This window comes from Falco rusticolus, chromosome 3, assembly GCF_015220075.1.
Source record: "Falco rusticolus isolate bFalRus1 chromosome 3, bFalRus1.pri, whole genome shotgun sequence".
NCBI classification, from domain to species: domain Eukaryota; kingdom Metazoa; phylum Chordata; class Aves; order Falconiformes; family Falconidae; genus Falco; species Falco rusticolus.
The window spans coordinates 89,917,427-89,940,948 of NC_051189.1; the positions used below are offsets into that span (position 1 = coordinate 89,917,427).

At 40.5% G+C, this 23,522-nt stretch overlaps 1 protein-coding gene across 1 annotated transcript in view; it reads left to right on the forward strand.

Annotated features, from left to right (window-relative positions):
- PHLPP1 (PH domain and leucine rich repeat protein phosphatase 1) overlaps window positions 1–23,522 on the forward strand; it is a 144,073-nt gene that overhangs the window by 69,108 nt on the left and 51,443 nt on the right. Inside the window, exons 2-3 of the mRNA XM_037379831.1 lie at window positions 9,329–9,525; window positions 11,544–11,669. Coding sequence (XP_037235728.1) covers window positions 9,329–9,525; window positions 11,544–11,669 — 323 coding nt within the window. The remainder of the gene's footprint in view (window positions 1–9,328; window positions 9,526–11,543; window positions 11,670–23,522) is intronic.

Genomic DNA, 23,522 nt, shown 5'->3' on the forward strand with positions numbered 1-23,522 from the left:
AGGTGTTGACAATTCCCAATCCAGCATCCTGGCCTTCTTTTTACAGCGCTAAACTTTGGAGGGAGTTGACCAGACAGCATGTACATCTTTAAGTATTATTTGGGATTTTTTTTTAAATTAGACCTAATTGAGATATGCTAGTGATAGCCTTGCAGTACTGTACAGAATTGTTTTTATATGAACTGCTTATCAGCTGGGGCCTATGGTAAAACTTGAGTTTAGATTTTGATCTATGTAATAATGCTGGTACAGTAGTTTGTTGCAGGAAGTGTAATACTTAAAATGCTTTACCTTTACAAGGATTTAGGTTACCACATGCTTTTGGGTATGTTGTAGAATACCTGGCTTCTTTCTTCTGAAGAGAGAGAAAGGAGGAAATCATTGTACTTGAAACTTGAATACATTTAACGCACAAAATATTTTAGTCACCTTGCGATTGGTGGAGTTTTGGTCTAGAATACATCGAAAGATGGCATTTGTGTTAGATATGTGAAGTTCATATGAAACCTTGACCTAGTGTGCATATTTGTTTCTCTCTAACTTTATTAAATGTTTCACGACCCACATATTCCATCCTCAGAGCTAGGTGCAGGTGTGTGTGTGTGTGGGTTACTCAGCTTTTGCTGGTTTCTATCTTTCTGTAGTAGTACTAAGACGTACAGTTGAACTTCTGCCAGGGGCTGTCATTGTTCCTTCTCAGAGTGTGCGTTCAAGTAGTTATTTTGAACTTGCATTGCTGTGCTTCATGTCGAGCATCTAACATTGATAAAAACTGAAAGCTGCTGTTAACTTCAGTGGAGTCATCAGTGCAATTTTGCTCTTGAATTCCATCAAGACTCCAGCTTTGCCTAAAAGAGTTGGTTAGCTCAGAGCTTTTGCCAATACAGCAATTGCTTTAGACAGGGAAAGTATCCTTCTGGATGCCAGGGGTTTTACTGTGCTTGTGGCTTCATTGTGCATCGGGACTATAACAAGTAGAATTCAATTTTGCGTGACTTCACAAAAATAAATGTGCATTTCCAGCATTCTGTTCAGCTGTGCTTTATGGGGGCTGAGTTGGAGAGAAAGGGGAAAGATCACCTGAGCATTCTTTGAGTCCCATCTTACAGAATCTATACATGCTGTTATGCAAGCTGTGGTACTACTGGCAAGTTTGTAAGGCTTAGTTAGCTTTGCAGCTTTTTACAACTTCCTTAAAACACAGGAGGAAGATGACATTTTATTTTTTTTTTCTTCACGGTTCCTTCTCAGTATATTTCAGTTATTTTTCCTTGCAGAGGTCACATATGGTGCTTTCCCAAAGAAGCTGGTATAGAGTTTTGCTGCTGAAGAGCAGGTGACTCTCTCCCCTTTATGCATTTTCTTCAGAATGAATTATTTGGACGGAACAACAGAATTCAGCCTGCACCCCACTGTATTTCTAATGCAAGCTGAAGTTGAGACATCAAAGGTGCTTTGAAAGCCTCATTGTTTTGCTGAAATAAACAAACCTGTCTGCAAGTAACTTCCTTGAACTTCCTTGCAGACAAGTAAGGCAGATAGGAGTGTGTAGGGCTGAGTTTGAATGTGAAGCACCTGCGTTACAGCTGCGGGAATAGTCTGTAGGGATAGATGGGATGAAGAATTTAAGAACAGGTGGGTTTTCAATTTGTTTGGAGGGCTTGTGTTTCTGGGGTTTTGCTTGTACATGCTGTACTCAACTGTAAAACCTGTCAAAATACATTGGGGCAGCTAGACCTGGAATTCACTTGTTACAGTGAGAACTGTTGGATTCCAAGGCTTTGGGTTTGCTTGCCTCTACATAGTAATGCAGGTGAACTTCTGTGCTTGCTTGCCTCTAATTGCAAATAGGGCCCTGTTCACCAGTATATAACCTACACAGCCTGTTGCCTTTATTAAGTCATCCTGGTGTAGAAGTGTTGGTTGACAGTGACTTCTAAATGAATTCTGCTGAATCACTGTTAGGTTTTTCTTCAGAAGCTTTTGGCTTATGCAGGTTGATATTTAGCTTTTGACAGTAAAGCTATTGCAGCCATTTCCACTGATAAATATGTGACACTCGGTAGAAAAGCTTTTTAAAAAAGTCATTTTTGTTAAATTTTGTCTACGATATCTTTTTAAGTGTTGATACCATGGTTTTAGGGCTCCTCTGTGGAGGTGGTGAGTCTTGTGAGAACAAGATACAAGGAATGATCAAGTGAACAAACATTGAACTCTGTCTCAGTGGGGACAAGAGAGGGGAGTGTTTTCTGCATTATGAAATTCATAAAAACCTTTCCTCCAGTGAGAATTTAATATAAGTGGAAAGCAGGATTATTGCTATAAAACTAGTAACTGTGTTTTATTGTATCACATCATATAGCAATAAAGCTTGTCTTTTAAGAATGATCTTCCTACAAAGCAGGAATACACTTCACAAAACTAAAGGCTGTCTGTCTTCTACTCTGCCAGTTTTGTCCCATAGCGAATGTTCCTTTAAAGAAAAAGGTAAGTCAACACAGTTAAGTAAAATCCAGCATTTGTGGTCTGCTTTTGTTTCTCAGGTGAAAAGGTGACAGCCTTCAAGTAGTAGAGCTTGATTTGCTAATTCCTAAAAGAAACTTAACTACTTCAGAGCTTCCCCCAGCCCCCCCAGTAATACAGAATGCAGCAAAATGAGGAGTATAATGAGTAAAGTCTATGCTGTTCTTCTGGATATGTAACTATCAGCATAATGGTGACAGAGTTCCTCACCCACAAAGCAATACAGACTCAGTTGGCAGCCTTATGTTAAAACTTAACAGGAATTTTTTTAAGAGTCCAAGCAGCTGCTGGTTTTGGAATGACTTGCCAGGTGAAATTTTGCTGTATATATACTTTGTCTGTTACCTTTGCAAAAGCATCCTTAGTTGATTGCTGGTAGAGACTACAAGGTGAATCCTCAGTCTTAGTTAAATATAAAGCTTGTCAATTCTGTGTCTTTATTCTTAAATTATAACAGTGTGGACCTTCACAAGGAAAAAAAAACCCCCACTAATAGGCATGTAACTATAAGTAGGCTTTCTTCATAAATTTAAAATAGAAATGAGAACAGTAAAATAGTTTCAGAGTTTTTACTTGTGCTTTTCTCCTTTTTTGCTGCCCTCCTTTTTCTTTCCCTTTTCCCTTTTTTTCTTCAATCCAACTGCTGCTTTACTTTTATACATCACATTGCACTGGGCTTTGCCTCAAGTCATCACCACTGTCCTTAGTTTGACAAGATTGCAAGGGGAAGCAGCCTTAAATGACTGAGAAGCTTCAAAAACATTGCAGGCAGGAGCTTCATCTGTATTTAATGAAAGCATTTGGGCAAAAGTAGAAATCTGCAGAATGATCTGGCAGTAAGGGTTCAGTAACAGCTATCATGGCACAGTTTCCTGAAGGGTGGACAAAGACGCTCAAGGCTTTCAGTGTTTTGTGCTAATTGAGGCTTCTTTGCACTTGGGTTTAGCCAAGACCAGTGCTGAGCCTTGATTTGCAGGTTTGCAGGCAAGGTGGGTGTCAGGTGTTCCCAGTTTCAGTTCCAATGGATGGTGGGGACCGTGCTCCAGGTGTGAACTGAGAAACTGCCACCTCCCTTGCTGATGCACCTGCTCAGGCCGGAAATAGCCCAGCTTTTCTTAGTGGATTCAGACCAAAGTCTTCAAAACTGATGGGTGATTTATTTTTATTTTTTTCCACTACATACAAGACTTTACGTTCACAGAATGTTAGCGTGTGAAGTATCTTATTTCTGAAATGACTTGCTGAAAGCCGTGGGTGGGTTTAATTACATATCCTCTCCAGGAGCAGCCACCGTGTTACAGCTCTGGCCCCTGCGTGCCATTCCTCTGCTCTCCATGCTGAACTACTCACCACCGTGAGCTGTCCCTAAGGCCTCTCAGTCAAAAAGAGACACAAGAAATGAAAGCAGCCTGTTTTGTCTGAAAGGGCTTGGGGACAGCTTACCAGGAGCAGCTGATGCAGTGGGGCTGATGCAATTCTGGCCTCTGGCCAGGGCCCCAGCAGTGTGCAAATGAGGATGATGACCTCTGTAGCTGGCCCAGCTGTAGCAGGAAAAGGACATCCCTATATTGGGCACTTCGAGTCATTCAGTCACTTCTGAAAAGCCTCAAACTTAAGATGTTATTTCTACTGAATAACTTAAGCCTCTCTTACCGCTGGTGAATACCCGAGGCGGCTCAGAGCGGGCAGTCTGTCCAGCTGGCTGTGCCTGCAGCTCTCAGAATTTTTTGAGTTTTCATTCCATCAGACCAATATTAGTAATAAAAATAAAATCCACTGCACAGAAGTGAATGCGTTTCTTATGTCAACACTTTTCCTCACTCTTATTTTGGTAATGCCTTAAATTGTTCTTTAGACACAGACTTTATTGGCTGTACTTTTCAAACGGGGTAATAAGAAGTACTTGCAACTTAATCAGCCATGTAGCTGCAGAGAGGGGTGTTTGGTTTTTTTTTTTCCTGAGTACTTTTATGTCCTATAATGAGCTGGTATTTTATAACTTCTGATGGTAATGTATTCCATATGTCTTCCATTTCTGGGATAAAGAGCTTTACTCCAGAATCCAAAGCAAGTGGCTGTGCGTATTTATTTAATAAGGTTTGAAGTCTTTGCACTAGGCGGGATGTCAGTATGTTGCATACTCTGAGCTTCCTCAGGCTGGTTGTGGTGAGGTCTTAGTTCTTTAACATCATGGAAAGATCACTGGTGTCCATCTGTGCTTCCTGCGAAGCAGCATAGGGTTCATGGTTCCAATGACAGTCCCTTGTTTCAATCAAATTCCATGCTTTTCTCTGTCCTTGTTCTAAATACCAGTAGTTTCCCTCCAGGACTTGGGACAAGCTAAAACTGGGAGGAATTCAACCATGAATGTCAAGATAGGCAGATGAGTGGTCTGCTTATAATTCCTTGAGTCATCTCCTCTGATGCCTCATGCAGAACAAAAGTCCTGTTGTGGGGGTGCTTAGGAGCTGCTGTAGTCTTGGAGTCCTGACAGGAATGAAAAATAATCTTTGTATGGTTTCTTCCTAAAATACTCGAACTGCTCTGGTTGGACTGAGCATTTGAAAAACATTTTCTGGTATGCGACTCTCCTAGATGTTCTGGCATATTTGCCTCCACTCTGATCTCAGCAACAGTAATTATCTTAAAAGTTTTTGGCAGGATTCAAATTCGTGTTTCAAGTCACAAAGGATCATCATTACCATTTTGTCTGCACAACTGTCGGCTTCAGTATAATATCACAGGCCCCTGTGAAAACTCATCTGCTCCCTTCGGGTATAGTTAAAACCGAAGAAAAATCTGAATGTGAATCTCGCAGTCTTCTAAATCTCAAACAAGAGGTCTGTGAGACAGATTGAGGAAGGAACATAATTTCAGAACTGCTGATGCTTTTGCTGAAAATGGTGCTTCCACTGGTAGGTTACCTCAAAAACAACTGATTTTTTTTTGGTGGTGATGCTACGGTTATGCCATATTTTGTGGTCTTTGATCCATAGCCTAAAGGCATTCAGGTGAAATCCAAATTGCCCCATCCCTCCTGTGAACTTGGAAGAAAAAGGTCATTTGGCTTCTCATTTGATTGATTTCCATGCCATAGAAGAGGCAGGTGCACTTCTGAGCCCTTTCCTTGTCCTCTGCTGCTCCTGGGGTGTTGGGGATGAGCCCTCCGGCAGGAGCTGGGCCCTGGGGCAGTGTGAGACCCAGCCACCAGCTGCCTTCCTCCCTGAAGTCATTGCTTCACGCTGTTCCCAAGTCCCATCCCGCTTCTCTTGTGGCAGAGCTTGCTGTCATTTAAACTTTTCCGGCTTTTATGCTCTCCTGACAGCAAATATCTGAGCTCTTTGCAGCAGTCTGTCCAAGCTTATCTTTCAGTAGGCAAGGCTGCTTCTTGTCGAACAGTTTTGCTCAGTTACCTGCAAAACTTCCATAGATTTGAGGGTCTGGTTCCACAACTAGTTGGTATGCCCTTGAGTAACCTCTACTTAAAATTGAAATAAGCCAGCAGCTTGTGACCACCCCATCCCCCTTACATGATAATAGAACACTGTGATACTATCAAATCTTAATGATTATACAACTCTTTAGCAGGAAGAAAACAATGTGTGAGCAGATTGCGTCTCAGGCAACAACATGTGATCCAATATTAAACATGAGTTATTCAAGTTACAGAATTATGAAATCGTGGAAGAGCCCAGGTTGGAAGGCACCTCGAAAGATCATCTGGTCCAACCAGATGGTTGGTTATGTAGTGAAGAAGGCAAGAATAGGAAGAGAGAAACCATTTGCCTTAACAAAATAGGCCCAGTATTTTATTTCTGCGTGTTCTCATCAGGAATTCTCATCAGGAACCTTCTACCTTTCAGGTGGCAAGGGGTAGTATTTGCTGGGAAAAAGCACCTTAAATCCTTCAAGTTTGAAGGGGCTGTTGTTAATTATTATTATTTTTTTATTTGTAGGAATAACTGCATATTCTTACCCCAGTAATTTTTCCATCAAATCTGAAGTTTGGGAGAAAGTACAGTTCTTACCTAACATGCATACTGGTGATAGCTCTGTTCTGGCTTTTCTAGTAAACATTTACTGATGGTTCTGATTGTTACTGTGACTTGTGAACTTACAACCTTGATGAATTTAGATGAAATTTGAAGAGCTGCCTTTTGGAGAGTTCTGAGTAGTTTTACAGATCAAGCTGGGCCTACCTTCAGGTAGCTAGTCCAAGAGAATCTGGTCCTGGCAAGCAGGTTTCTCAGGCTTCTGATTTTTTTTTTTTTATTTTTTTTTTTTGTATACACCCTCCTCCCCCAACTCTTCTAAAGAGTAATTTTTCAGCACCCTTTGGGAAGTGTGGGTGCCCAGTGTGGTAGTCATTTTAACACTAGACTAGCCAGGTTATTGACACTTTTTCATTGCTCCGGAGTGCTGCCGTGTTTCCTGCCAAGCCTCTTGGCTGCAGCAGCGTAGCAGGAGCTTGTCTCTTTGTTATCCGCGATAATCCTGAAGAACTTCTGAGGTTTGGTGTTTTCCAGGACACTGGTCTGCCCATATTAAGTGTGAATTATGCCCATTGTTCCTGGGTGGGTAAAGTTGTATTCAGCTATATTAAAATGCTAAATGAGCTTGGCTTCCCAAGGGATTGAGCCTGTCCTTTGCAATCCTAAGGGGTTCAGTCAGCAGTGGGTTGTGCTTTTCCAGTGAAGTTAGAGAGCATGCAGCCAGGAACAGGCCCTGGAAGATGCCCATAAAATGTAATTTTTGAGGTGAAAATGCCCACACCCCTGACAACTATTCCTCACACAGCCATACTATTAATACTTATCAGGTACTTTTTACTCCATTACAGAGATTTTATTGTTTCTGTGTGCAGTTAATTCTTTAATCAATGCTTTGCACCATGGGGTCCATTGTTCTGCACAAGCTAGGTGAATTATTACTTACTTCAGCAACCACATTTTCCATATTCCAAGTGTAAAGTTTGGTTCAGCTTTTGTGTTTCAGGCTGAGTTGCTCTATTTTACTCGCTTGTACTCTCTATCAGTCTTTCTGTAGCTTTGCATAGAGTGGATGTCCCCTGTTTCCCTCTGTTCTGCTGGGCAAAATGTTTATCCACAGCTTCTGTTCTTTTGGCAGTGAAATTACTGCTTTCTTGGGGCACCTATTTTTGTATTAGATGCTGATACCCTCCGGGCATTAAAGTTTCAGTATTTTAGCTTCAAGCAACGGTGATGTTCCTGCAGATCCAAACTGGCAGACGTTGGTAGCCTAAATGCTAGTGTTTATTAGAGCAGAGCAAGGCTTGAGGGTAACTATGCCAAGTCTTGGCTCATTAAACCAGCAGGAAGATTCAAGAAGGCTGCTTTTAAAGATAAGGGCAAGAATTGGCACAGGGTAGACGAGGGTGAGAGAACGGCAGTGGGTAGGCCATGTGGTAGGTGTCTTCTATCTTCCCACAGATAATTTGAAGGCAAGAGCAGACTCATTGAGACCAAAGAGCTGTCATACAAGCAGGAGTAATAGCATGCTGGAGTAATAGTGTGCAGCACTTTTCACTGCTGCGGTTTAATTGGCGCCGGTCTGAAATTCAGGGGTTAGAAGACAGGATTGATTGCTGCTTTTATGAGTCCTAACTAGTTATTAATTTCTTGGGTTTTTAAGAATTTTGGTAAGTATTAGTGTAGGAAAATTGAATGATTTGTCTTTTTATCATGACAGGGTATGTACTTACATTAATGTAGCCTTTGGTTCGTTTATCCAGGGGAGCTCCCTTCCAAAGTTCCGCCAATACTTGTGTTCTTATAGAAACTTGGACTGGTTTAACTTGAACATGATTACCCCTTGTCTTTGTTTGCAGAAGACTTAGTATATTTGGATGACTCGGAGCTGGGCTGGACTGTTTAGGGTTGATAAGGTAACTCGATGTGGATAAATACTTCAGATTAGAATAAGGCAACTGTGCTTTTTCCCATTTATATCCTAAAAGAACATGATCCTGTAAGAGCGGAGACGAGAGATGCTTGTCTTTGTGCTGCCATTGTTAACGTGGTTTTCTCTAGAGTAAAATCTTATTAGTAGATTAGATTAGTAGAGTCTGAGCCATTTAAAGTAATTTAACAGATTTGGTCTAACTGGTAGTCATGCTAATAATCTGAATTATTATAAATGGCAAATTCATTGTAATACAGACAAAAGTACTTCACTCTTTCCAAAGCTCTGCTCAGACTGAAGCAGGGTCTGCGAGGGGTTTCATGTAGGATGCCGTATGTTTACCTTGTCACTGAGTGTACTACCTCGGCTGTGGGGTTTGGACTGAACAAGGTGGGCTGGAGAGAGCAAAACTGTATTCCTTGGGAAGCTATTGAAGCTATTCAAACCATGACCTTGAGGATGACCAGAAGAGACGTGGAAGTGCAAAGGTGTGGGTCAGCGTGCAGTACATCACCCCCTTTTTGCAGTTACTAAACAGTCAATGTGAAGTCAATGGTAACCAGTTACTGTTGAGGATGGACATTTGATTTCCAGGTCCCACAGAGAAGACTACAGAGAAGTACCATTAATTGGTACTTCTGTGAGTATTGCAGATTAATGTGATCTGCTCTCCATGATACCAACTTGTCAATACTTCTACCCATTAAAGAAGCCTGTACTGAAGCTGATAGTAAATAACCTGCTTGCATGGTTTTGAAGCTTTCTTTCATTTTTCATGGTGCAGTCTTTAGCATGAAAACTTGCTGATAAAGTCTCAGGATGACTTGAGTGGAAGAGGCAAAGATTTTCTGTGATTAAGTGGATGCTTTTGTTTCTATTTCAGGAAAGCCCCACAGCATTGGCAGCTCTGAACGGATTCAGCTCTCAGGAATGTACAATGTTCGAAAAGGGAAAATACATTTGCCAGTCAACAGATGGACAAGACGCCAAGCTATCCTCTGTGGAACATGCCTAATTGTCTCATCAGTAAAAGAAAGCCAGACGGGAAAGATGCATGTCCTCCCTTTAATTGGTGGAAAAGTAAGATAATTTATGTTATACTTTTGCTTGCTTGACCCCTGTCTCTTTACACAAAGAAGATTGCATTCAATTATGATGATTCTGACCCTCCAAAAGCTTGTTTCTGTAAATGGGATTATCAAATTATATAAATGACTTTTCATTATTGTCAGAGTCATATTTAACAATTTACAATGTTTGGATTAAAGTGCTAAAGAAAAGTAATGGAAGCCCATTCAGTTTCTTTTTTTCTTGTGAGTGGTGTTAAATGTTTTATATGTGTGATAGTATACAGCTGAAGAATACTTACAGCTGTACTGTGTATGATCTGTACCATGCCTCCTCATCCAGGTTTGATCCATATTGGGTTACTCCTAAGATCTGAAAATTAACCAATAAAGGCATAGGCTTAGCTTGAACATTGGAATTTTTTTGAGTGTTCAACATTGTATGAGTAGCAGTCTGTTATAAGCTAACAGCAGCAAATATTTTCATTTGTGAAAAGCTGAAACTGGACTTTTTTCTGATTGATTACTTCTGGAACCCAGGAGGCCCAGTCTGAACACAAGGAGAATGTGGGTTTTATTCACTGTGAGGATGACCAAGCACTGGCAAAGACTGCACAGAGGGGTTGTGGAGTCTCCCTCTTTGGAGATATTTGAAAACTGTCTGGACATGGTCATGGGCAACTGGCTGTAGGTGGCCCTGCTTGAGTGGGGGATTGGACCAGATGACCTCCAGAGGTCCCTTCCAACCTCAACTATTCTGTGATTCTGTGAAACTTTGGTGAAGACAGTACAATTACATTGATATTTCGACGTAAATAATGTTTCAGGACACTATTACTGTCTTTATTAGCCAAGGTAATGGGAACAGAATCATCAGCTTGAGGATGAATTTACAGCTGAAGTAATGCTTCTTTACCTTGCATACTGATAAGTTTGATTCTTAAGAGTCATTAGGAGAGAAACAAGCTTCACAATGTTACATATGCAGACTACAGTTGATTCATTAATATTCTGCAGTAGCACTGTGGAAGGTAGTGCTGCCTTCTAGGAGCTGTTTTTCCTATCTCCTTTCATGATCCTTCACGTGGCTCTCCAGCTCCTCCCTGGAGGTACCAAAGTAGAGACATTGTCCTCTCTTAGCAGCAGTGGGTGAACTCTGACAGTGAATTGTATTCCTGGCTGTAGCACGCTGGAGAGGACAGGATTCAGGTCCCCATCAGCCTTCTCTTTGAGATGAAAAACATTATTATTATTTTTTAAAAATTTAAAAGGAGAAGGATTGCTTAACATGTAATTTCTAAGTTTCTTTTGCACAGAAATGCCTCATGTAATGTAAAGCATGTAGACTGCGTTAAGCAGAAAGTTGACAACAAATTTTAAAAAAGGAGAACTAACCTGAGAAAAATGCACTGAGGGCATCTGCCGACAAAGCTTGGGAGGAGAATGCTTGGCACAGAACAAATGTTTTTTAAATTATCGCTCAAAAAATTATTCTTCCTCAACCCCATAAATACTCTGCACTTCCTGGTTTGCAGAGGCTTTCCAGAATGCGGTGCTGAGACATTGATACCATAAGTTGTGTGGGACTTCTCATGTATGGTAGCAGAATGATGTATTCTGGGTGTTTTTTAGCAAGTTGAGAAATGCCAAAGAATTTAATTGGGGCTGTAAGAGAAGCATTTTGTTAAGCCTGTTTTTAATAACCAGGAGTATAAGTTGTACTTCTTTAGGTTGTATAAAGACAGCCTTCGATGTGTTTTACCGGGAAACCTTTCATGGTGCTCAGTCTGTCTTAAAATGCTGATGTTCTTGGTGGTTTTCTCCTTCGCTTCCTTCATCCTTCTGTTCCCGTTCCTTGCTTGTGTAGATTTCATGAATATTTGACAGCCAAGATCCAGCTTGAGTGTTTGAGAGGGTTTGTCCAACTCTGCTTGACAAGCTCCTCTTGGGCACACTTAAACTTTCCTTGGGGAGTTCTGCAAAGAGGCTTTTGATTCTTATTCACTAACACTTTTTCTTTCTCTGCTGTAGGTGGAAGAAGTGAAAAAGCACCAGCACTGTTTAGCATTTAGCTCCTCTGGACCTCAAAGCCAGACCTACTACATTTGTTTTGATAACTTCACTGAATATTTGCGATGGCTTCGACAAGCATCGAAGGTGAGAATAGTGCAAATTCCTGCCCGAATGGGATGTTCATAGTGTTTCCCCCAGTTCTGTCTTCTCTGTGCAGCAGTATAGTTCCTCTTCTGGGTTTGTTGTCATGAACTGCTGTGCTGCTGGTGGTGTTGCATAATTTGAGAGCTCTTGGTAACAGGCAACAGGGAGCTGAATTTTTCTGCATTTGTACTCAAACTGCTTTCTATCGTGGTTGTGTAAGCAAAGTGCTGTGCTGGGTTTTCTCCCTTTCCTCATCTTGATCCAGCTGGGTGGATGGAATGAGATCATTAGAACAAAAAGGATGACAAATAGAACTGTTAAAATGTCAGTTTAAAAAGTTTTGTTTCAATGTTAATAAAACCTAAAATAGTGTTGATTTTTTTTTTAATTTGTTCCTTACACAGAACCTAAAGATTAAATAGCTAGAATTAAGGAATTTTTTTCTTACTTGGAAATATTGCTGAATCTCTCTTTAGTTTTATAACTATTTGATTTTTGAGGGTTTTATTAAGTAATCATTTTATGTCAGTAAAAAACCCCACCAACTAAAGCTTTTGTAAACCAAATTGTATACTGTGCCTAGAGCAGATTTTATTATGGGAATTTAGTCCTGCGTTATTTCATTTTGACTCTTCAGTTCTACTTTGTGTTGTTGAAAGGTTGTTCTTGCAGTTAGCTGTTTTATCTCTTAATCCCTGCTACTTTTTTGATAAACCCTTTCTAAAGTAATTTTTATATCTTGAACCATTGTGTTTCTATATTTTTAACATGCAAGTTCTTTTGCTGTGCCGTCAGCGCTCTCTTTCTAGTTGGGCCTAAACTGTCCATCAGCTTTATACTTGATAGCGCTGTCTGTTTATGCTCTTCACTATGTTAAAGCAACTTCGTTTTATGTAGTACTAATTGGAGGTATTTATGGTGCGCTAGATCCGTTCTGTCTTTTTAGATTGCAATAATGTATTACCCAGTCTATTGCCTGTAGTACAGCCTGGGTTGTGGCCTTTTTTGAGAGGTTTGATTATTATGTCAAACTTTCTTCAAGCAGGAACTATGGCACCTCCCAACACATGCATCATTTAAAGTGTCCTTTAGGGTTTTTTTCTAGTAAGTTTTAAAATTCTTTTTAAAGATGCTGTTCTGACATCCCTGCTCAGGTCTGTTAAGCCTCAAGGTAAAAATCCCCAAGGCATGTTTCATGAGACAGCAAGGCATGGTCTGTCAGGTTTTTGAGTTCTTGCTGCTTTGTGGCTATCTCTGGGAGAGTAATGTCCTTTCATCTCCAGGGGCTTTGACATCAGATAAATGAAAAGCAAATCTAATGAGTGAGAAAAACAGTGGGAAACAATGAACTTCAGAAGTAGAGATAAATGACCAGAAAGCCCCTCTGAATTACTGGCAGCATAAGCTTGTTCTGTGCCATGCTGTGCTTCTCTCTGTCTCTCTAGTTCACCCAAATGACTAACAGCATTGGGACGATAGCCAGCATGAGAACATATCCTCATGCACTCATGATAACCTCCCATTTTTCTTATGTAAGAGTAGTAAGAAAATACATAGTTTCAAGTGTCTTTTCAGACTGTCAGAACTGAAGAAACTCGCTGTGCTCTTCTGTTTGTTGGTAAAACATGCTTCGAGAAATGATGCTTCATTTTTCCCAACTTGCCACCCCCAAAAACTGAGACTCTTGTGTTCTGGATTCATGGATTTTGAAACAGTACTTTGCCACTTCAAGTTGCTTTTTTAATGTTTGGGTTCTCTATCCTTAGACTGAAAAACAGAGACAAGCATGATTGTATGCAAGGCAGTTGTGTGGGAAGTACTGTGCAGTAACAGTGTTTCTGAAGAAGAGCAACAGAGAAACTAGTAATGCTGCAAAAGTACCTGTGATTTCCTCCAGCTGATGCTGTTCGTGCCTAAGTACTTAGTTCTAAGGCGCATTGTCCCTGATTTACAAGTACAAATAAAGGAGAGAAAGTTTCAGCTTCAGCTCTGTACTTCAGGCAAGCTGGCATTCTCACGCAGGAAACCCCCCCCAACGTTTATATGAGTTACTCTGCCTCAGGTGTTTGGAAGCTACTCAGGTTCAAAGAACTTGAAAAATTCTTGTTAACCAAGAAAATACAGTGTCAAGCATTGTATGTCTAAAGGCAAGCAAATTTAGGAAGGGAGATGTTATGACTGTCTAATTCTGAGCTTCTAGTTGCTTGTTAAGAGCTGAGTCACATGCTGCTTACAGACCCGTCTTTAATCGTGGTGTTGTACATAGTACTTGCACTTTTGTGAATTATTGTGAATAATATTTAAGGCTTTATTTTAAATACAGGTGTTATTTAATGACATTTGTTTTGAAACTGATATTCATGTTAAACTACTGCTGAGTGTAAGTTATCTGCAGAACTTTGTGTTCCTGGTGCATGCTGCTGAAAACTGAGGCTTCTGATACTTAGAAGTGCAATGAAAATTTTCATTATAAATCTTAGTGCTGAAGGAGATCCCTGGTAAAATATTTCATTAAAATTGCTCAATTCAGTTTTCAACTATGAAAAAAAATTTTCACGTCTGTCTTCTGTAAACTTTAAAAGAGCAAGAAGATGATGTTACTTTAACTTTTAAATAACAAGCCTAATCTTGAAAGGAGACTTTGCAAAGAATGCTTGCTCTGCAGTCTTTCTCCCCACAGAAAATTGGCAATGTTGACTTGTTAGTGGTTTTCCAGAATGAGACAAATCCTAATGCATCACTGCTGCAATAAGTATATGTATGCTAGAGGAGATTTGAATTCATGTTTGCAGAGGCTTGGGCTCAATTTAATGAAAAATGAGCATCATTCCTGTATAATCTGATTGGTTCTAACAGAGAAATCTATCATAGCCAAGACAGCTCTCGTGCTCTGCCCCAAAAATTTTTGGAAGGGGTTTCTGAATAGTGTTAGGATTGGTTGTCCTGAAGTGAACAGAACCTGTGGTTTTAGGATAGACTGGAATTATTGCACAAATACTGACCTAAATATCAAACTTAGTGACATACTTACTCCAAATAGGTCACTTTTACATATGCTGATTGAGCTCAAACAGAATATTTTTAAAAGCTGAAAATGTGGCTTGTTCTTTACTATTGATGGTTCTATACCACAGTGCATTTCTTTCCTTTTACTTTCCAAATACTGAAGTCCTAATTAAGGAAGCTCAAAAGGAAAATAACAACAAATTTGGTCCTTTGTGATCTAATATGTTCGTTCTGTTGCCAAATGTTGGAAAACAAGCTTATGCAACTGGGAGGGGGTTGGAAGGAGAAGAAAGGGACATCTTCATGGCTTTAAAGAATTTTGTCTGCATAAAGTTGGCATGATGGTTCTGGAACCCGCACAATTACTTGCAGAGCAATTCTGATTTGTCACTGTTTACTACTTGGACGTCAAACGCAGAAGGACAGGTGTAGAATGTGCAGTTAGTAGTGAAGAGGAGATGATGAGGGCTTTCCTTGTTGGCTACTTCCAGAACCTGAAAAGCTACACCTTTAACGTAGCAGGAGAGAGAGAGGTTTTTATGTATAAGGTGTTACTGAGTGGTGGAACTTGCTGGCATAAGGCTTATATTTGGGGTGTGGTGGCCAGCTTCTGCTGTTTGACTCTTCTAAAATGCTAAACTTATTTTAGCGTTTTTCAACATGTGAAATGGCTGTGTAAGGGTTGACTACTACACGACTCGTGATATGGATGGTTTGGCTGGAGTAAAAAGGGTTATCAGTCCTCCATGTTGCAAGACATACAATTAAAATGGGATGTCAACATCTGCCTCAGAAATACAGTATTGCAGAGCTTAAGCAGGGACATATTACACAATTTTGTATTCTTGGAAATAGCATGCATCGCTGGGCATGCTGAGACGAGTTATCTGACCCCGCAGAACTTCTCCCATCTCAGTTTTAGAAGAGCAGGAAGTGTGTCGACGGCTTAATGCGACAATTATTTCCTGCTTTAGTACTCGGTTCAGCTGGGCAGGTAGGGGAAGAGAGGCAATGAGAGACAAAGGCTGTAAATAACGCATGACTGCCTCACGTAAGCTGCCTGTGCACAGCCACACGGTACATGTAGATAGGTGGAGATGTACCGGCACACAGCTGTACGTGTGCACACGCCATCAGCTGCTTCCCAGGTTGAGTTGCACGGCTGTGGCTGTAGTGACAGTGCATTTAGTGGGGAATAAGCTCTTATGTGGGGCTTAGGTGCCAGGGTGGGTTTGTACCTATACACAAAAGAACCCTCCTCTTTAAGAGGAATATCCCAAAAGAGGTCCTTGATTTAAAAACTATCAAATTTAAGAGTTTTCTCCTGCGTGAGCAGGAGTATTTTCCCTTCCCTATTTCAGTCACGCTTGTCTTCAAGTCAGCAGTGGAAATGCATGTGGTGTTCCAGGTGACCCTAGCCTGCTGTGAAAAAGGAGAGATTAAATTATGATGTCAGTGTATATTATGTTTTAAAAGTGCTAAAAATAGCAAGAATAGTAAATTCAAGTGAGAAGAGTGTGCTGTCATGTTGGTCTCCTTTTCATGTCAGTGCAGAATGCTCTCTTCATATGTTTATTTGCATGGTGAAACTAGCAGAAAATCACAGTAGATTTGAATTTAGTTTATACTATACAAGTAAGTAATGCAGGAGCCTCTACAGCAGTAGTCTCCATCTTTCCTCAACTTGTATAGAGACCTACCTGAAGCAGCAGTACAAAATTAACTTTTTAGCTTTTTCTCTCTGAAGTTGCCTAGTTCTGACCAGCTGCCTCAGTCTTCTAGCTATTTTTTCAGTACAGGTTTGACGATTGTGTTCAGAGACTGTGTTGTGAAGCGTGGGTCTCAACTGTGTGAAGAGGATGAAGCTGATCTATGACTCTAGTAATACAGTTTTTATTTCTGCTGAGAAAAAAAAAAAGTCTGAGTTCTGACTGCACCCGTTTGGTGTTACAAAGCATATTTATATAAATAAATTGTACAGAATTGAACAATGAACTCCTGAACTTGATTGCGGTTCTACAAATATATTTCCAAAATCAGAGACCAAGGTGATTAGCTTGTGCAGTCGTTTACAGGAACAGTGCTGAGGAAATGTAATGAGCGACAATTGAGTGTTACTGCTGGAGATGTACCTGCTTTTCAGCTGTGCTTCATCCACCTTTGAGCTAGTGAAAGATTATCAACTGTGGGACTGCCTTTTCCTTCAGCACAGAAGATTCTGCTCATCGCTTTAATTAAAGCGATGGGTAATAAGCCATATCCACTTGTGCATATAGCTTCATCTTTATTTCAGATGCTGTCAGATGCTAACGGCTGACTTTCTCATACCAGTCATGGTCAACAACGGAAAAACCAAAGTGCAGATTCCAACTTCAGTGAGGAACACAGCCTTTGCACAGCTTTCTAATACAAAGTACAGCCTTCAGCCTGTGAAGAAGGCTTGAAGGTTAAATTAACCATACATTGTATTTGCCTTGGCTTGCCCATTAGCCAACTGACCTGTTTCCTATGTGTTTCCAGATACTATAATGAGCTGTAACGTTTTTACAGTGTTCATCGTTGCAGGGATTTTTGTTACCAAACCTCAGTAGTTGTCTCTTGAGGCATTAAGGACAGGCTTTTCTAAAGCTTGCTGGTCGGAAGCAGCTCGGAATACCTTTTTCCAAAGCCTTGACCGCAGGGCAGTGCCAATGGCCAGTGTAGGGAAAAAATCATATGCAGGGACAAAGTAGTTTAAGTAATTTGGGATGCTACTTGTTACAATTATGCCAATTTATACTGTATCTCCTCTCCAGGTGTCTGTTTAGCCTCTTAAGCAATGGATATCCCTCTTCTGGAGGTAAATGGTAGAGAACTTTACCTTAGTTTATATGAGATCTGAATTCCTAGATGAGTATTTTTGCTTTTACCTTTGCCTGTTGGTTATCACCTTTGGTAATTCTACAGAGAATTGCTGTTAGCAACAAACACACTATTTATGTTGCAGTTAGGGGTCTGTAACTTCACAGTCTTAGTCCATATGTCTGAACATGATCATGATTCTGGGCTGCCGTGTTTTTGTGTGTGTTGGGGACAGGTTGGAGGTCAGGGGCGGGCTGGTTGCTGAGAGGGTGACCGTGCAGTAGTTGGTTTGTTTATTATGCCAGTAGTGCTTGGAGTCTTGAAAATGAGTGTCTATAATAGTATGACCTAAAAATGAGTTTAGTATAATGCCAACACCAGTGGCATCTTTTGAAAATAGCCTTTAACCAATCCAAGGCTCTGCAAAAAGCTCGTTTTCTTTGAGGATAATAACTGTCCTGTTTTTTTCACATTTGTGAGACTACGAAATGCCGTTAGCCTGTTTGCAACTGTTGATGCAACATCCAGTGAAGAAAAAAGAACCTTGAAAAATTTTCTCATTTTTCAGTGGGGCTTTTTTTGAGCTGATCCTTACTTACAGGAAACATGATGACTCTTAAGTTTAGTGCAAGGAAGCCATTTTTTTTCCTCTAAAATGACAATATTGAGATAGTGCTTTCTTTAAAAATAGATCCCTAAAAATAAACCCACGTCTTCCTTTTGGCAGTGATTACAAGTATTTGAATATAAACAAACCTCTGGTTTCCATGCAGAACTTGACTTCCTTTCTTTTTTTTTTTGTGTGTGTGTGAGATCTTCAGTATTTGCTCTGCAGTCATATCTGGGCATTCTTGCTGTGGGTGGCTTCTTGTCATCCCAAGTCTGAAAGCAGAAGACTGGGCAAAGCAAACTTAAAGCCAGTTTCGTTTCTCTTTTGATGGTAACACCATCAAAGGAGCCCCAGGGAGTGTTCCTCCTCCTCTTTCCCTGCAAAACCTATTCTTTTGTGCTTTTTGTTGTTAGAGGTTAGTTGATGTTTGGGAGGTGATGAACAACTGAATGTGTTTCAGCGTAGTCTCTATTAATGGTTTGGGAGGGAAGCTCGGTGTTTTGGCTCAGCTGATTAGTTTTCCCTGTCAAAATAGTTCAGCTGATTCCAAGTGGTATAATTGGTGACTTCAAGCTTTTCTCTTAGTTTCTGCTCTAGAGAAACTATAGCTTCACTATATTATTTTTTTTCCTTTTCTTTGCTGAAATGTAGAGTCTGTGGTCCTTGTTTTGGACTTGCTGCCTTCAGTTAATAATAGAGTAGTTATTGAAGTATTGCAGCCAAGAGTGAGAACGGAAAACTAGGTATTGCCCACACATCTAGAATAGCTTTCAAGTGATGTCTTTTGAAGCCTCTAAATCAGGTTTTGATATTATTGAAGCTGAATTTGTGCAGCTGTAGCATAAATACAGGGAAGTATTGCCACAGTGTATAGCTAGAAGCTCAGTGAGATGTCACAGATGTCACCTTATAAGGTGTGTTCAATCCAGGAGGATCCCAAAGTATTTTCAGTAATCTCTGGGTGTAGACAGGTGGGAGTCAGTGAGGGACTGTAACTTTGCTCTTCATGAAGCTCAGAGGAGCTAAGTGTCTGTGGTGAGCAGATCCCATGAGACTGGAGAGGGTTGCAGGGCCTGGCATACTGCATAATACTGTGCTATGTGTAAGGTGATAACCGAGTTGGTCTTGAAACTGAATGGCTGTAACACTGAGAGCCTTTCCAAGCAAAGTCTAGCAGGGGGGGGAAAGGGAGAGGAATTATTAGCAAAAACTAATTTTAGGGACTTGTCTCATTAGGCTTCTTCCGTAGCCAGTGAAGAAGGAAAGAAGGAAGGTCTCTGGGGAGAATGGGAAATAAGCAGTGGAGACCAATTTTAGGCCCCAGGCCAGTAGAGCAGAGCTATATTCATGATTGTTTGCATTGTAAACCACTTGGGTCAGAAGGCTTTTCTGAGTTACTATGAAATAATGGCATGAAAAAGAGTTCGTCTCACTGTAGAATTAATCCATATGATGCAGCTGTGTAGAAGAGCCTAGGTCAGAAACTGAGGACCTAGCATAACCTCTTACTTAAACAAGACCTCATAACCTGTTCCACGTGGGACTGGGAGGACTCAGACAAGTGAGTATCTACTGGAAGTCTCACTGGCAAGAGTCTGAAATCTATAGTAAATGCTGAAAGAAAGTCTGCTGGAGGGCTGTTCATTGTGAAGTCTGCTTGCTGGCAGTATGGCAGCGTGTCTTGGTAAAAAATTAAGTCTAACACAAGTTGCAAGAAGAAAAAGGAGCATTTCTCAATTTTTGTGAGACAGTCACCTGTTTTGCAATATTTACAGATTAATTGTTTTCAGTCAAGCTGTGTTAAGAATATTAATATTCCTTGCTCCACCAAATGGAGATGCAGATGTCTGAATTATATGTAGCTTAATGCTACAGCTAATTACTGTCCCTTAACTCCAAGTTGCATCTTAAGCCTTGTCCTTGCAGGGGGTCTTGTCAGTGTAAACATCCCAGCATGACTGCCACCAAGGTAACAGTGTTGATAATCACTCCGTGTGTAATATTGGTTCCAGTACCTGCTCTCTAAAAGAAGAGCTCTTTTCTTTCTGGAGAAACAGAAATACTCATATTCTGGTTCTGACTTCAGATAGTACCAAACATTTCCAAATGACAGGTGACAAATGTCACTTTTTTTAACAAATTCGCACTTCCAAGGTCTTGATGCTAAACCTGCGACGCTGACTGTCATGTCTATGAATTTTTTTCTGGGCTCGTATCATGAAGAGTAAAGGAAGGCAACTTCTGCTTAATTACCTGCACATTTCCCTCTCCCCTCACACAGTTGCTACTACTGTTTTCAGTGAAGTTGTTACAGCTTTGCACAAAGGCCAAAATTCTGCCTACTATGTAAATCTTTGCTCAGAGCTAAGGAGAGGAGAGCAGGGACAAAGTAAATAATCTTTGTGCTCCCGAGTCTTGCCTGGGGTGAGGTGTTTGTACCAGAGGCTTTTGGGTGCATCACCTGCAGGGAAGAGATGGAGCGAGAAGCAAGGGCTCTGTGAACGCTGCCACACTGGCATGTGCTCCTGCCCTTTCCTAGTAGGCTATTACAGCTCCTTTCTATGGCTTTGCCTGTTGGGTTTGCGAATCTGAGTGATGGACATGACCTGAAGCCTCTGCTGAGTTTTATCTTTTCTTTGCAAGGCCCTTAGCTTGAGTCAGCATGCATCTAATTTAACATTTGAAAGAAAATAAAAGGGAGAGGCTAGAAAAGCTATTACCTTTTCACCCTTTGGACTGCATCCATTTTAAAAGGTTTCATTTAAAAGTGAAAATATACGGCTTTAAAAAAAAAAAACAAAACACCAAAAAACTTTTTATTTTTTTCCCCTCTCTCTTTCATTAAGGTTTTTGGTGTTAGCTTGTTTGTCAGTCTGAACCGTTCTTCAGCTCCTGTCTGGCTGAGGGTGCTGATGTGTTTGCTGGCTGTGGAGTTCAGCTTGGCGGAGGGAGGCCTCTGCTGAGTGAGGCTTTGATGTTTGAGTAGGAAGGAGGATTAGGATTTGAAGCAAGGTTAGCTCTGAGGTGAGGAAAACTTGTTTGCTCTAAGCTGTTCGTGTAGATATTTCAAGTGTATGTATCACAGTTTAGTTAAGCCTTATGCAGGCATTGATGGGATGTGATGATTATTGAACTGTTTAAAAACACATCCTAAAGGAGAAAAATTACACTGCCTTTGCATTAGCATGTCTACAGCAGGTGTAATTTAACATCCTCAACTCAGTTCAAACAGTCTGGGAATTTGGCTGCCTATACAGTGTGGGCTGTTTGGTTATTTTAATTGTCTTCTGTTGAAGTCCTAAATAGTAATTTCTTATCTGAATAGAGCTACAGGGAATGGGATGAGGATAAACAGGAAAAATACATAATTACGTTTGTTTAAATTCACACCACAGGTCACACAAAAAGATGTACTTGTGTAAACAAGGCTTGTGTTTGTCCATACAGCTGGGTTCAGCTGTGTTGATTGCTGACATCCATTGTCAGCAACAGATCATTTCTGTAGTATAGCCAAGGCTTTAAAACAAAGACAGTAATCAGTCTTGTTGCATAGCTCAGTGACAGCGGTGGCATTACCCTGATGGACAAAGCAAAGTGGGGATTTTTTTAGCCCTGTGTAGCAAGAAGAGGCAAGAATATTGGTTTATACAAGTATTTTTCTGTGTTTTTATTGTCAGCTGCTAAAGATTTACAGTGAACCTGTACCATACTTTCACCAGTCTTGAAATACTGCTTCCTTTCTAAAAACGGTAACACACAAATTAAAATTGAAACACCTTGACAAAACCTGTTTTTATTTAAAGCATTGCTGGCTTTTGTGACTTGTTTATACTTGCACTATTGTGGCACAAGTAACACATGTTTAAAAGTGAGTTTTCCTATTTGGGAGACTCCTAGTTTTTTGCTACGTGTGCAGCTCTTAGGTGGGCAGTAGCAGAAGATGTACTGCCTGGGGGAGGGAGCGAGCTCTCCGTCAACATTATTTGTGGTGGTATTCACAGAATAAAGCTGCATTTTATTGGTGCTGGGAGAAAATTAAAAGCACAATGACAGCTTTTTGGTGGTCTTGGTGGGTAGATGCAGGGCTTTTTCTAGTACACGTGCTATAGTTGTACATTACTTCTTCAAAATGGCACTTCAGTATGCCATGCCCATGTGGAGATCAAAAAAACTCAAACCTAAACCCCAGTAGGCCAGCACTGCATAACTGAGGTTGCAACAGGAACTGGAAAAAGTCTTCCATTGGACTTGGCAGTTTGACGTGCAAAGTTGAATTTGGCCTTACCCCATTACTACTCCTCTGCTATTCCAATGGGAGACATTGCAATACAATGGTTGACCATTAAGTGTTTCAAAATCATATGCAGAGAATGGAGGTAGCTGCAGGTTTCATCTTGTTTCTTTATATTTCTGATGATTAAAAATCCAAACTGAAAAGCAGAGTTCAAAAAGTACAAGGTCTTGCTGTGTTCGAGCTACGCTGTCAAACTGTTGCATGTCTTACTTTGCTGGTAAAGGCAGGCATTGACTCTACAGCATATGCTGTAGCTGCTGTGACTGAGAGAGTGTCATACATCGTCGTCCAAGAAGATCATTGCCCCAGTTGTTTCCCCTCATGTTATTAGTACTGGAAATGCAACGGGGGGTTGATGTGAAAACAAGTATTAAGGATATATGCAGTTTAGGATGTGATAAGAAGATGTTTCAGATAGTTAGTCGAGGCAATGGCCTCTTCTGTTTGGGGATTCATGAGTTATGCTGCTTGTGTTTCCATATAAGTGTGTAAAGCATATAAAACAGTTATGTTTTTAAGTTTTCCGAAATAAAACGCCAGACAAGCCATAATGAGCACTTGCAGATTGGTTCCACATGTATCTAGAATGCCTTTCCCTCTAGCATTCTTACCACACTGACTCTTCACTATCTTTGTTGGAGCATGGGCCTGTTGAACCCATCCCAGATAAATTATTAGGGTATATATTTACAGCAGAATGTCTTTTTTTTATTATTTTTTTTCCTTCCAGTGGAAACCTTACATTCTGGAAATAATGTCCTTTCCTCCAGATGCTTTTTGTTCTTTGACTGTGAAGGATGTTCTAGTCAGCGTTTCCTTACCCCTTACCAGCTTATCTCTGCAGTGATTCCCCACAGTGAGTGAAGGAAACTCAGTGCTTTATTTAAAAACTGCATCATCTTTTAGAAAAATGCTTTACTCTTAATAAACAATAGCAGACACACACATGCGCAGTCTTACTGCATGTAAGTCAATTGAAGACAATTACAAGATTGAAATATCCCTTTATTGTTTGATTTGGGAACAATATAGTTTCAGAATTCCAATGCTCAGCTTCAAAACAACTGTTGAAAGTTTCTGGTGAACCAAAGAAAGTATTGTT